Source organism: Chiloscyllium plagiosum, unplaced genomic scaffold (assembly GCF_037043375.1).
Source record: "Chiloscyllium plagiosum isolate Xiang-an unplaced genomic scaffold, Cpla_swu_hap1 HiC_scaffold_12, whole genome shotgun sequence".
Lineage (NCBI taxonomy): Eukaryota > Metazoa > Chordata > Chondrichthyes > Orectolobiformes > Hemiscylliidae > Chiloscyllium > Chiloscyllium plagiosum.
The window spans coordinates 79341334-79355092 of record NW_028270150.1 but is presented as its reverse complement, the minus strand read 5'-3'; the positions used below and the strand labels follow the sequence as shown (position 1 = coordinate 79355092).

The window sequence follows — 13759 nt, the reverse complement described above, 5'->3', positions numbered from 1 at the left end:
TGCCACAATATTAAAAGACAAATGTTTATAATTGATTTTGGCCTGACAGTGAAGGAATGTTCACTGAGTATTCTAGGAGTTTAAAATAACCCAGCTATTATCTTCAACCGTTGTGCAAATCTATAATTGCCAACCATCCATGTTTTATCAGCATTTCTGTGGTACTATCTGCTTCTCAGCATTTTCTAGAAGATTGACTGCTTTTACTCCCCAGCAGTATTCTGGGCCTCGTCATCCTAAAAGCCCAGAGTAAGTAGTACAAATATGGTTAATAGCTTGTGAGCAGGCGCATTAAACCGGACAGCATGCCAACTGTTAGGTCAAGTGTTCTGAGTCAACTGTCCCTCATCACTGCTAACAGACATCAGCATGTGATTTAACTATGCTGCATTTCCTCACAACAGTCTTCTGACCATAAAGCATGGAATCCTTACAGTGCATATAGAGGCCATTCAGCCCATTGAGTCTGTACAAACTCTCCAAAGACCTCCCACAAGCCCACACGTTTACAATGGCTAATCCACACATCCCTAGACACTACAGGGCAATTTAGCATTGCCAATCCACCTAACCTACACATTTTTGGACTGTGGGATGAAATTGGAGCACCCAGCAGAAATCCTCACAGACATGGGGAGAACATGCAAACTCCATACAGATAGTTGCCTGAGGGTGGAATTGAACCCAGGTCCCTGGTACTGTGAGGCAGTAATGCTAACCACTGAGCTACTGTGCCACCCCAAATGGTATCAGGGGCTTGCACACATTTTCATTCTCCTCAGTAGCTTATGTGAAGCAGAAGTAGGTAAGTGGCATCTGTTGATTGTGACAGCTTTAGACCATGTTTAGAGCTTGAAACGTTGGCTGTGTAATCTACTCCTTAGTTCAAAGTTAGTAAATACATGTTATCTGATATTTAACAATTTATGTACTATGTTTCCAGTTGTTGTACTATTTCTACAAATTATTACAGCAGAATTCACAATAGGGCCTTAACCTAGTACCTTAAATGTGCTTAATACAAGGGAATGTTTTGTTAACTATTAAAAGATAAAAATTCTATCTGTCGCATGAAGTTGGGAGTTGAACATGACATAGGGTGAACACTTAAGGAATGTTCTTTTTATATTGTGTGAAATTTTTGCGTTATCTTTAGTGAAGAACTAAGTCCAGAGTAGGATGAGAGCACTTCAGCAGTGCAATTGTCTGGATGGTGATAAGTATGGGGGAAGAGAGTGTGATCTGTGTGCAAGGTGTAATAAGGCTGTTGTCCAGTGTGGTTTATTGGCAGTGAATGCCTGCCATTTGGCTGGTTCCATCCGCTGTTAGGATCAAGTTGGACTATGGGGTCTCAAAAAAGAGTTACGTTTGAGGGAAACGAAGGGGGTGATGAGGGCTGAGGAATCAAGTTGTGGAGAGACCATAATTTGGCTGTGTCATTGTGGGGATTAATTGTCATAGCTTTGGGAGCTTCTCATCAACCTTTTTCAAATTTTTACCTTGGATTGTGTGCAAATGACTTTCAGAGTTAAGTTGCAGTGTGCTGTGCTGCAGTTTAAGATGAATTAAGCCTTTTCAAGGCAGCCAATAAATGCAAATCCAATTTTGCACACACTAACAACATCAGGGTCTATGCAGACTTATGGAGATCCCTCAGGCTAGCTGCATGGCCTTCTTCGTCAATATGATTGCAACGGCTACACAGCTGGCTACCCATTAGTACAACCTGCCCTGGTGATTCCAACCGGGTAGGTTTGCAAACAGATCCAGCACTGAGTAAATGCTGTACTCTCTGCAATTCCAGGCTGCTTGTGATGGGAGCAGATTGTCGTTCGCAAACAATGACTTGACGATGAACACTTTAAATGAAGAGTGGCTCAGCACAGTCAGAATTTTGAACTTAAAAAGTGAAGGGATCCGAGAACATCCCCTCAGAGTTAGATTTCAACTTAACCAGTGGAAGACGGCAGCATTGGCTGAGATGTGGGAATGTGTTGCACAGGATTCTCTGCATCATGTCAGGTGTGTGTGTGTGTGTAGTCTCCCATCGGCTCCTAGGATGAATGACAAGCTTTTGGAACAGGCAATAGGTCAGGAGGCTGCAAGGTGAGTGATATTTATGCCTCATGCCTTTTGGGAATGTGTGCACAGAATGTGAGCAATCTTTGTGCAGATATTACTCTGGTGGAGGGGATACAGAAGGGGCAAGTAGGGGAGGGACTGAGATGGGAGTCAATCAGTGCTGGGGTGGAGTTGATCCTTGGGAGAGTAAGATGGGGCACAGGGGTCGTAATGGGCCCAAGTATACATTTGGCATATCACCCATTGATGCATGCAACAGCTTGACTAGATCTCTAAAATAGCAGGTTCACAGCCCTGACAGACAGTATCTATCCAGTAACTTTCTTGGAGTAGGTTGTTGGATCCGAAAGATATTCTATTCTATTGAATTCTAATGTTCACTCACCCATCCCCTTGCATCAGCTAAAATGGGGACTGAAGGTAGCTGGATGGGCATTTTAATTTTTAAGAACTTAAGTGCCCAGCCACCCCAAACTTGTTTGTTGTTTGCAGTTAAAATTCTTTATTTTGTGACTTTGAATTAAGAGTCAGCTAAACATGAATCCTTCACATTGAGTGATCATTCTACAACTTGAAACAGGTCCCACTCTGAAATGGGCCACCTCTCACATCAATACCTATTTTTGAAAAACAGTCTTCGCTGTGCAGGTCAGGTTTTGCCCAAAGGCAGTTCTATAACTTACAATAGATTTAAAATTATGTTTTAAGAACTTTCTGGAAAGTCAACTATTTAAATACTAACTTAAACTGTGTCCAGTGCAACCCCACAACAGTGTGAAACTAACTCCTCCCTTTCCTCAACTGCTATTGAACCGAATTTCCTGACGCTATACATTCTGCATTGCTGTGAGGCTGACACTGCTTTGAAGTGCTTCACACGGTGCAGCTGCTCTGCAAGATTTGAGAATTATCCGCTAATATTGTTGATATCCTCATCTGATTCCTTAGTCAGTGGGCGAATGTTATTAATGGAACCGAGCATTTCGTTTTAAGCCGATCCATGGTGCCGAAAACAAAAATAAATTGTTCTATCAGCAAGTTTGAAATTGTTCAATTTATACATAGTTCTCAGTGATAAAAATGTAGCTTCCTTCAGCACATCTAAGTAATTATTTCACACATTTCATGGTCGAAGAAATTTGAGAAAATTATGGAATGTTCCTTTGTGTATTGCCATTAGGTATGTGTTAGTCCATTTACTTTAGAATAAATGGAACAAAGTTGCTCAAAAATGGCACAGTGAATAAAATATGAGCTTGTTAACCATTTGTACAAAAAAGCCCCCTGCTGATCGGAAATGCAATTATTATTAACAAAATGTTTCTTTATCCAGATAGTAATTTTTTTAAATCTTAGGAAACAGGCATCACTGACATTTATTGACAATTCATTGTTGCTCTTAGACAATGGTGAAACTATCTTCTAAACAGTTGCAGTATATAAAAGTCAAGAAGCATATTACAGCAACAGTCTGTTTCCCATCTAGCATCTAATCTCAGGATTTGTACTTGCATTCCAAATAGATTAACATACGGCTGCTTAATGTGTTGCCATGGAATCCCCTGGCCTGCTATTTTAAGGGAGGCGTTAATCTATTTAAAATAAATCTCCTCCATTAAAATATTGCACAAAGGAATTTAATTAACAAAATTATACTGTGTCGGGATTATTATGCACACAAGTTAAGTGCTCATACATTAATCTTCACAAAGCATAGGAAATACATGTACCTTTACAATAATCGCCTTGAATTTCCTGAAATTGTTCAACAAAACAACAGCATAGGTCCAACAAGCTAATTTTCTGCGCAATACGTCAAGGGAAGTCAGGCATAAATAGTGTATGTCTGTTTCTATTCAATGCCAAGTTTCTTCAATCCCTACAGAATCTGCAAGATCATACAAATCCCTTTGTCTCTTATTAATGCAGCTTCAATTCCACTCTGCAAAAGACCAGCTCGTGTGACATTCCTATATCGATGCCAGTTCTCAAGTGGGGTCTCTGCTGAAATTCAGAGTGACTTCTAAAATTTCTTCTCACTGAAACCAGTGCTATCTTTTCTGTACCTATAAGGGTGGCCTCACAACATCAGAATGAGGTACACTGAAAATTGAATATGCGTTTTCTTTAATTATTTTTTGTGGGACGTGGGTGTTAGTGACAAGTCCAGCATTTGTTGCCCATCTCTAATTAACCTTGAACTGAGTGTTTTTTTTTAATTCTCTCATGAGATGCCAGCCTTGATGACTGGGCCAGTATTAATTGCACATGGTTAATTGCCCAGAGGGTATTTCAGAGCCAACCACATTGCTGTAGATCTAGAGTCACATGTAGGGCTGACTGGGTGAGGATGTCAGATTCATGAACCAAATGGGTTTTTGCAACAATTGACAATGGTTGCATGGTTTCTGTTAGGCTAGTTTTGCTTTTCCCCTTCCAGATTGCTCAGCCATTTCAGAGGTGAATTGAAACTCAACCCCATTGCTCTGGGTCTACAGTCACAGCTAAGGCTGCCACCTTGAAAGGTCTGCTGCCACCACCTCCCAGTAGTGCAGGAGCTTTGCTACCGCTAGCCTCAAATGCTGAGGGGAGACTCCAGTCACCATGGAGACCCATGTCCGCCATCCCCTCTGACCGCTGGGAGGAGCTGCCAGTCCACGGAAGGCCCACTCTGGCTTCCACACCGACTTCACTGACCAATCCGCCTCTAATGGCTCCAACGAAAAGGAAAAGCAAAAGGCAAAAGTGAAAGAAAAAGAGCGGAAATAAAAAGAGAGAAGAAAGAAAGAAAGAAAGAAAGAAAGAAAGAAAGAAAGAAAGAAAGAAAGAAAGAAAGGAAGAAAGAAGCACGCAGGAATGGATGAGCACTGGGCAAGAGCCCATATGCAGTCCCACTACTCTGCCCCAAAGGAGCATGGGTTCAGCTCGGGACCTGGCATTGGTGGCAATGTGGGCCCAGTGGTGAGGAGATGGCATCTAAAGAGTGGCAACTCCCATGTTGGTGGGTCTGGTGCAGGTGATGGAGGAAGGGTGGCAGGGTAGGTGTCATTGGTGAGCTAGCTCAGGGCTCTCTTTCAATTAAATCGTTTATCCTTTTTATTCTTAACCTATTCTCACTTAGTTTTATCTTTTATCCTTTTCATTCTTAAACTATTCTCTCTTAGTTATAGCTTGTATCCTTTTTATTCTTAAACTATTCAAAATGCTGCCGGATTGTGTTAAAGCTTTTCACTGTATTTTGCCGTATTATTCACAGTAAAATACAAGTGACAATAAATAAATCATTCAAATAGGGCAAGGTAGGCCAACATGGGTGATTTCCTTCTCTAAAGGACATCAGAGGTTTTATCAGAATCAATGATAGTTTCATGGCACTAGTCATAGAGATGTAGAGCACAGAAACAAACCCTTTGGTCCAACTTGTCCATGCCAAACAGATATCCTATATAAATCTAATCCCATTTGCCAGCATTTGGCCCATACCTCTGTAAGTCCTTCCTATTCATATACCCATCCAGATGCCTTTTGAATGTTGTGATCGTACCAGCTTCCAACTCCAGCCTCTGGCAGCTCATTACACACACAAACACACACACACCCCTCTGTGTGAAAAGTTGCCCCTTAGGTCCCTTTTTATCTTTCCCCTCTCACTTTAAACCTATGCCCTCTGGTTCTGGACTCCCCCACCACAGGGAAAAGACCTTGTCCATTTACCATATCCATGCCCCTCATGATTTTATAAACCTCTGTCAGCCTCCAATGCTCCAGGACAAATAGCCCCAGTATTGAGACTAGCTTTATATTTCAGATTTGAATTTAAATGTTAACAGTTGTTTTTGAGGGAAATACACGACCCACATTCCATAAATGAATTTAAAAGAAAGTACACCCATATCTTAGAATATAAGAGTGGACTTCTGGATCATTAATGTTGTCATATTACCATTATGCCACAGATTCCCCAGTGCTTGCTAATGTTTATAAAGGGCTATCTAAAGACTTTAAACATAAATTTATTTATAAAAAGGAATATGCAAAAAGGGATGTGGTGTATGTTGTGCATTTTCCCCAGGGTTTGCATTGTTTATGCTGTTTTGAGCTCAATTATCACAGTTTTTAATCACCTTTAAGCCATTAAGATCCTCGGGATATGTTGATGTTAAGATTGGTGTAGTTTGCACTTAGGCAGTTAATGAAATTCTGGAATGATGCTTTTATGTGTGTTTTTAAGGAATGGAGGTTAGCATTGAACTGAAGTATTTTGCAGTAGAAATGGCCGACTCATTCTCCATGTTCCACAATGTAAATATTGAATTCTACAATGGTTTTTTTATGTTTTTTAAGTCTGAGGACAAATCATCCATAACTAGCTGTTGGATGCCTCATTGATTCACAGATTAGGATATAGCAGCTGACAAATTATTTGGAGCAGTATAACTTGGTTCTGATCATCTGATTGGACGCCCTGGTGGTAGTCTGACAAACTGAGCAATATATTACAAGATGGCCTCAATGTTCAGTCCCACTCACCATTGTAGTTTCTGCTATTGAACCAAAGCTGTTGATAAATATGTTGCAAGTAACATTAACAGGACGACCTGCAATTTGAATGATAGAACAAAAGAAAGAAAATTGACAAGCTGCTACCATACAAGACATCAAGTTATTTGACCGTGGCCATCAGCACTTACCATTGTGGTCTCCGTGACTGAGCCGAAACTGTTGATAAAAATATTGCATGTAACGTTTACTGGAGGACCTGTGAAATGCAAGGACAATGTTGCAATACAAGTTGAAGCAATGAAAGTACATGGGAGATGCCATGATGACATTCTTTGATAACTGAGGAAACCAGACATTTCAGAAAAAAAAAATCATGCACTAGAAATTTGTCTGTGCTGGCAGGGGAAAACAGGTGACATAGATTAGACAGGGTTTATATTAACTTTAATGAAACAAAACATCGGGCAGGATATATAATGGGCGATCATTGCACCTGTTAAACACCATTGGCCAAGACAAATCTCTACCCATGCACACAGTGCACTTTTTTCTTATTTCTTTCCACATTATTACATTATCCATTTGTTTTCCAACATGATCCCAACCCCACTGCTCCTCAGTCTTCCCCCACCTCCCCTTTCTTGATGGTATTTAGTCACCTTGGAGTACATATTCTGTGGGTGCTGGCCAATCTCTTGTAACTCTACTCATCTACAAGGCAAGGCCACCATAGTCCCAGAGGAGCATGGGAATGCTCTGTGAGAGGAAAGTGGGTGTGTCAGCCGAACCAAATTCTTTGATCATATTTGCTTTCCAGTGATGCTGGGGTGGAGGAATACTGAATCGGTTTCCAGTTCTGATGGCCAGTTAGAGCAATGAAAGTAAAAGGTAGATGCCATGGGACAGTAATGTTTTACTTGCATCACGGGCTGAGGAGATAAACAAGTGGTGCAAAGGAATAACTGAACTTTCGGCATCTCTTGACCTGGGATATATCTTTTCAACAGGCAAGACTGGCATTCATTGGACCAAGAAAACCTATTGGTGTGCTCATTAAAATAATTTATCCCGTTGGTGATGTCAAAGATACAACTATCTCCAAACTGATTTTTGAAGAAAGGCAGATTATTGGGATACAAACATAAGCAGGTCTGGGAAGAAAATTAAGGAAAATTGGAACATTTCTTAATTTAAAAGTATAGCAGCCCCCAGCAAGCGAGTTGCTGGAATATGGGGCATCAAACTAATAAATACAATTCTGAATACCCCTAGTCTAGAACAAAATCTATTTTTGACATCAGTACACATGTCAGCAAACCTTCAGTCTCATTTTTAATATGACCTTCCAACATTGCAAATTTGGTACATTAATGGCTGAATAATTAACCTATGAAACATGCATAAGCCTCTTATATTTTAGTAATGAATGTTATCCGCTAAACCCAATATGATGTGAGCAAGTGAAATGAATTATTCAAATATTGTAATATTGCAAATTTACTCCAAATTGTCGATGAATAGTATGAATAGCACAAAACCCAAATATAACATTCGGAATTAGTAACAGTAAGCGGTACTTTCTGCATCCCTAGTCTTTTTTTCATTGCATTCTACTCAAACACATAGAATAATTTTTGTCTGTGCACTTTCTTTAACAGAACCAGAATTTAATAATAAATAATAGATTTGTGATCATCTTGGCTATTGAGTCAACTGTATTCCCCAAAGTTAAAATATACAATGTTCAGTGACTCTATTGCACTAGTAAAAATAGTTAATTGCTAGTGGGTGAAAATAATCTTTTGTGAATACAACTTGTCTGTTGTAGAAATGTTTCTATTATGATGCATTGTAAATATGTTCATTGGATGAATATTAAATCAAAATTATATTTGATTTTCAAAAACAATAATCATTAATTTTACAGCATTTTGAAATGTTCATGTTCAATGTGGCAAAAAATATTCTTTATTCATCTTGAAAAGTCAGGAATTTTAAGAGTGCTTGACTCTTCTGAGACTCAATCCGATCAGAAAATATTTAAGAGCAAGTTAAGGACTCTTAAGGCCCCTGATGAAGACTAGTCAAGATAATTGAATGGGGAGAGACATAAACAACTACCTTAATTCTGGTGCTGATTATATAGGGATGGACAAGTTTTAAAGTAGCAGCACTATTTGCTGCTTATTGTTTTTACATAACTTAAAAATAGGACCATTCTATAAAAGTACAACCAACAAATAAAATACAATTAACGCAAATGTGATACAATGAAGAGTCCAGTCACAACTTTTTAGCTCATATACTACACAGGATAAATTATATCTAATGTTTTATGTTCTTGGGGTTGATATATTGGGCCAAAGGAACATATATGATGGCCTTGGCATCAAAGATAACACCTGACTTGAACATTCACAGATGGGTCTGAGCACTTTAGGCTAGCCATTTGTCTCATCTTCCTTACTGTCTCTCATGCTGAGCTTAAAACTCACTTTACACATTTTACAGCTTGAGAAAATTGTAAGTTTTTAAAGAAAATAAGCCTTTATATTTCAAAATTCACCAGACATATGCTCAACTTAAACGATTAGCCCAAATGCGATATATGTTAAATATGCATATCATGACTGCAGAAAATGTATGTCAAGCCAACAAGTATTATCAATCACAAAAAAGTTATGAAAGAATGAAGCTAAACTATGTTGCTAATAATTCTGATTTTAACTTGAGAGTAATTTACTCCTAGTTATTGTCTACAGTATGATTTCTATTGATTTTGTTAATAAGATTCATTCTTTAAAAATATTTGTTTAAGCTATGTGTATTTCTAACATGACTGAAGTACTGGTTTGTAAGACGTTTCAACCCCATAGATGTAACAATGTTGAAATAATCCTTGCCATGTGTCAAACTATGAAACAATATCAATGCAGGTTCAATTTCTCATGGAAATTCAGGTTTCTTCCTTGAAAAGACTTGAGAGACCTTCAAGCCATTACTCAGCATCATTACTTACTGACTACATAAAAGTGATATTCATGTTTTTATAGCAAAGATAAATTTATATTGTAATAATCATGTTAATGATAGTTCTGTTCAATGTGTAAGCCAACCGTGGTTAACCAGGAAAGTTTAGTATAGCACCAAATTAAGACAAAAGATTGGGAATGTTTTAAAAAACAACTAAAGATTACCAAAGAAAAGTAATAAAGAGGGAGAAGATAAACTTTGTTGGTAAACGTGTAAGCAATATCAAGACTGACAGCAATAACTTTTTTAAATGTATAAATATGAAGACAGAGGCCAAAGTGAGTGTAGATTCCTTAGAGATTGAGGCTGAGGAAATAATAACAAGGGATCAGGAAATGGCGACGGATTTGAATAAATACTTTTGCATCAGTTTTCACAGTAGAAGACACTGGTGGCATTCCAAAATAATTAAATAATCAAAGGGAAAAAGGAGAAGAAAAGAAATAAATACAACATCTACTACCAGAGAAGGACTAAGGAAAAAAAAGTACTAAAGAACACTGAGTCCATTGACCTGGTGGATGCATCCTAGGATATTAAAAACAAAAGTAGCAACAGTGATACTGGATGCACAGTAAGCTTTCAAGAATCCTTAGATTCTGGAAAAGTCTCAAGAATTGGAAAATTGCCAATATACCAGCTTCATTTAAAAAAGGGAGGGAGACAACACTTTCAGCCAATTATGTTAACATCTGTTATTGGGGAAATATTTAGAGTCTATTATAAAGGATTCAATCAAGGCATATAGAGTTACATAATATGATCAAACAGAGCTAGACTGTCTTCACAAAAGGGAAATCAGCCATAACAAATTTATTACAAATCTTTGAGAGGGGGGAATTGAATTAAATTAATTAAATTAAATTAGCTTTATTGTCACATACTCAAATGAGTACAGTGAAAAAATTATGGCACAACAGGTAGTTTGGATAAAGGGGGAACATCGATGTAATATATTTGGATTTTCAGAAGGGGTTTTAGGTACCACACATGAGGCTATCTAACAGGAACCCATGCTGCTGAGAGTGTTAGCATGGATGGAGGATTAGCTAACTAATATAAGACAGAAAGCTGGAATAAAGAGGCATTTTCAGGATTGTCTAGATGTTAAGGTAGAGCCACAAATACGAACAACATATTTTAATGACGTGAATGAGGAAACTGGAGCTGAGCTGGCAGGTGACACAAAAATAGTGGGTGCAAATGACACGAAGAGTCTGAGGAGGGATATAGACAGATCAGTGGGCAAAAACTTGGCAGATGAAATATAATGCAGGAAAATGTAAGGTTTTATACTTTGATAGGAAGACAAGAGGAAGGGAATGTTATTAAAATGAAGAAAGACTGCAGAAAGCTATAATAAAGAGGCATTGGGAGGCCTTATCCATGAATCACAAAAAGATAGCATCCAAGTTCAGAACTTAATAGGGAAGGCAAGTGGATGTTGGCCCTTATTTCAAAGAGAATGGAATATGAAAGTAGTAAAACTATTAAAACTATACAAGGCACCAGTTAAACCTTGTCAGGTAGCCTCAAGGGTAAAATTCTGTGAACCGTTTTGGATCCCTTATCTGAAGAAAGATATACTGGTATTGGAGGCAGTGCAAAGAAGGTTCACTCAGCTGATCCCAAGGGATTATCTTATGAGGCGACGTTGAGTAGATTTGGATATAGAAGAATAAAAGGCAGTCTGAATGAAATGTCCAAGATTTTTGTACATTTGCCAAGGTAAATGTGGAAAGGTTCTTTCCCCTTGTGCAACAGTCTGGGAGCTGAGATCATAATGGGCAAGATGGTGTCAGCAGGGTAGAAAGTGTTCGGGCTCCTGGCCCGCTTGCTTCTATCACCAGGCCCGCCTGCTTTCATTTTCTTAAAATTTTTTTCTAACATCTTATTTTCTTTTGGCAACTTTGTATGAGGAAGAATGCAGTGTGGAGCTGGCTGATTCTCACGGCTGTATCTAGTGAGCTTTCTTTAGAGTGCTTTGGCAGTGGTTTTGACAGTGTGGATGTGGGATTCCAATGACCGGCCTGGGACACCTTTCTGGTGGCTTTGTTGGCAGCTCGGGACTCCTTCTCAGTACCTTCAGCATTGGTTTTCATCGGAATCACTCTGGGTCTCCCTGAGGCAGCTTCGGCATTGGTCATGACTCCATGTGGCTTTGTCTTTGGCATCAACGGGGTCCGGGCTGGGATTCCAATGGCTGGGTGGGGGTCAGGTCCTCAAGCCAAAGGTGTGCAATGGACTACAATGGACATTGCATTAAATTCTCTTTTTGTGAAATTTTGTTTTTTATTATAACATTATTAAATGACTCCTTATCCTGAGCTTTTTATTTCTTTATTGTTCTAAGTTGTTTTCCTAAGAATTTGTACCCAAGAATCTGTATTTAGCCAACCTTTGCACCTAAGTTGGCTCTGAAAGTGGCAATTTGTAATTTTTTCACTGTGTTCATATGAGTACATGTGACAATAAAGTTAATTCTAATTCTAATCTCAGAGCATTTAAGACAGAGATGAGGAATTTCTTCTCTGAGAGAAGAGAATCTGTGGGACTGTTTGTCAAAGGGGGCTATACAGGCTAGGTCGTTAGGTATGTTCGAGGTCTAGACAGATTTTTAACTGGTTTAGAAAATCAAGAGTAATGGGGAAATGGCAGGAAAAGTGGAAGTGAGGATTTTCACTCAGTCATGATCTCATTGAATGGTGGGGCAGACTTGTTCGGCTCAATGGCCCACTTCTGCTCCTATGTTTTGCGGTTTTAAGAAATGCCAGTCAGTAATTGTCCACAGCCAGGCATTCTTTTCACTAAGCATAAAGTATTGTGTATTCATGTTTGTTTGGTCAATGTTACGATCCACAGAAGACAAAATTTCTTATGAACCGCACCAAAAGAAACGTCCATGCAACTCATAAGCCTGTTCCTAATCCATTCTTGTGCAATTTACCGGATCATCTACTCTACCCCATAGGATCAGTTGACAAATATTTTGTGTTCAGTAGTTTAGGTCATCAACATAATTGTTTTACTTCTTGCGTACTGTTTCCAGCAATTTTTAATATTTTAGAGCATTTATCACATTAACAATGACGATCCATGCCTTTCAGCAGTGCAGGTTTATATCACGTTTAAAAAGATGACAACTTTTCTCATGGTTTCTTCTCTTTAATTACCTATCTGGCTTTTTGAATCTGTCCCATAAAATCATGCGACTGCAGAGGCTGAAATGCCCACTGCTGAAACTTTGCACTGTTCCCATCACTACTGCCCTATTTCAGCCTGGGCTGCAGACCCACTACAGATGATACAAACCAGAAACTGCTCTTCACAGTGTGCTTCTGCACCAGTACTGCAAGGGACGAGTCCTTAAGGCAAGTTAGCTCCTCAGTTCAGCCAGCTGGATGTGGAGGTGCTGGTAGACAGTGTGAGGAAAAGAAGGGTAGTACTTGTCTCTGTTCATTGTAAAACAGGGCATGCCACCGGATTCAACCAGCTTAGCGAGAGTGGACTGGCTCAGTGCAGTGTCCCAGATGAATTGAATGCTCAACAAAATCAGGAAATTGGTTAATTATCCTTTACACTCTGCAAGGATGAGCGCCACCATTGTCTTTCTACTACCGCACACTCATAAGGCCACCTCTTACTCTAACTCTGCCACTTACCGATGCAACACAGCTTGCAGAACTACATGTCGCACTACTCCATGCATTACATCCATTCCAAGGCTGTCATGCCTCATCCATCAAAATACAAGGCTGTCCTGTCCTCTCTGCGTCTCGCTCACTCACTGGGAACACCTTACCACTTCTCCTGCTTCTACATCAGCACTGACTGCTCTTTCATCCACTGCCATAATACTCGATTCCTCATTTTGTCTCATTGTTGGAACATATGGCCCACTGTCAGGACATAGATCCCCACAACACCCCATTCTGATGTGTTTGTAATCCCCAAACTCTTTGCGCTGGACCTCCAGGACTAACCCCCACTGAACCGGAGCCAGACAGGCTCTTTGACTAGCTGTGGTATCACCTGCTGACTGACCTTAGGCCACCTTGACTCCACTGAGGACTGGTCCCCTTTGGCTTTCATGTATAGCCTTTTGATGAAGCACATGCAGTGTGTTTGCTATGTTCACTGC

The 13759-nt window shown here is 39.4% G+C and overlaps 1 protein-coding gene across 6 annotated transcripts in view; it reads right to left on the bottom strand.

Moving 5' to 3' along the window:
* glra2 (glycine receptor, alpha 2) overlaps positions 1 to 13759 on the bottom strand; it is a 191360-nt gene that overhangs the window by 121709 nt on the left and 55892 nt on the right. Inside the window, exons 3-4 of one of the 6 annotated variants that reach the window (XM_043700570.2) lie at positions 6774 to 6801; positions 6613 to 6680 (exon numbers count right to left, since the gene is read on the bottom strand). The exons of 1 other annotated variant lie outside the window; for it this stretch is intronic. In XM_043700570.2, the coding sequence (XP_043556505.1) occupies positions 6613 to 6680; positions 6774 to 6801 (96 nt within the window). Of the gene's footprint in view, positions 1 to 6612; positions 6681 to 6773; positions 6842 to 13759 lie in introns of all 6 variants that reach the window. 4 more of the 6 variants (XM_043700571.2, XM_043700568.2, XM_043700569.2 and 1 more) reach the window with 4 other exon arrangements.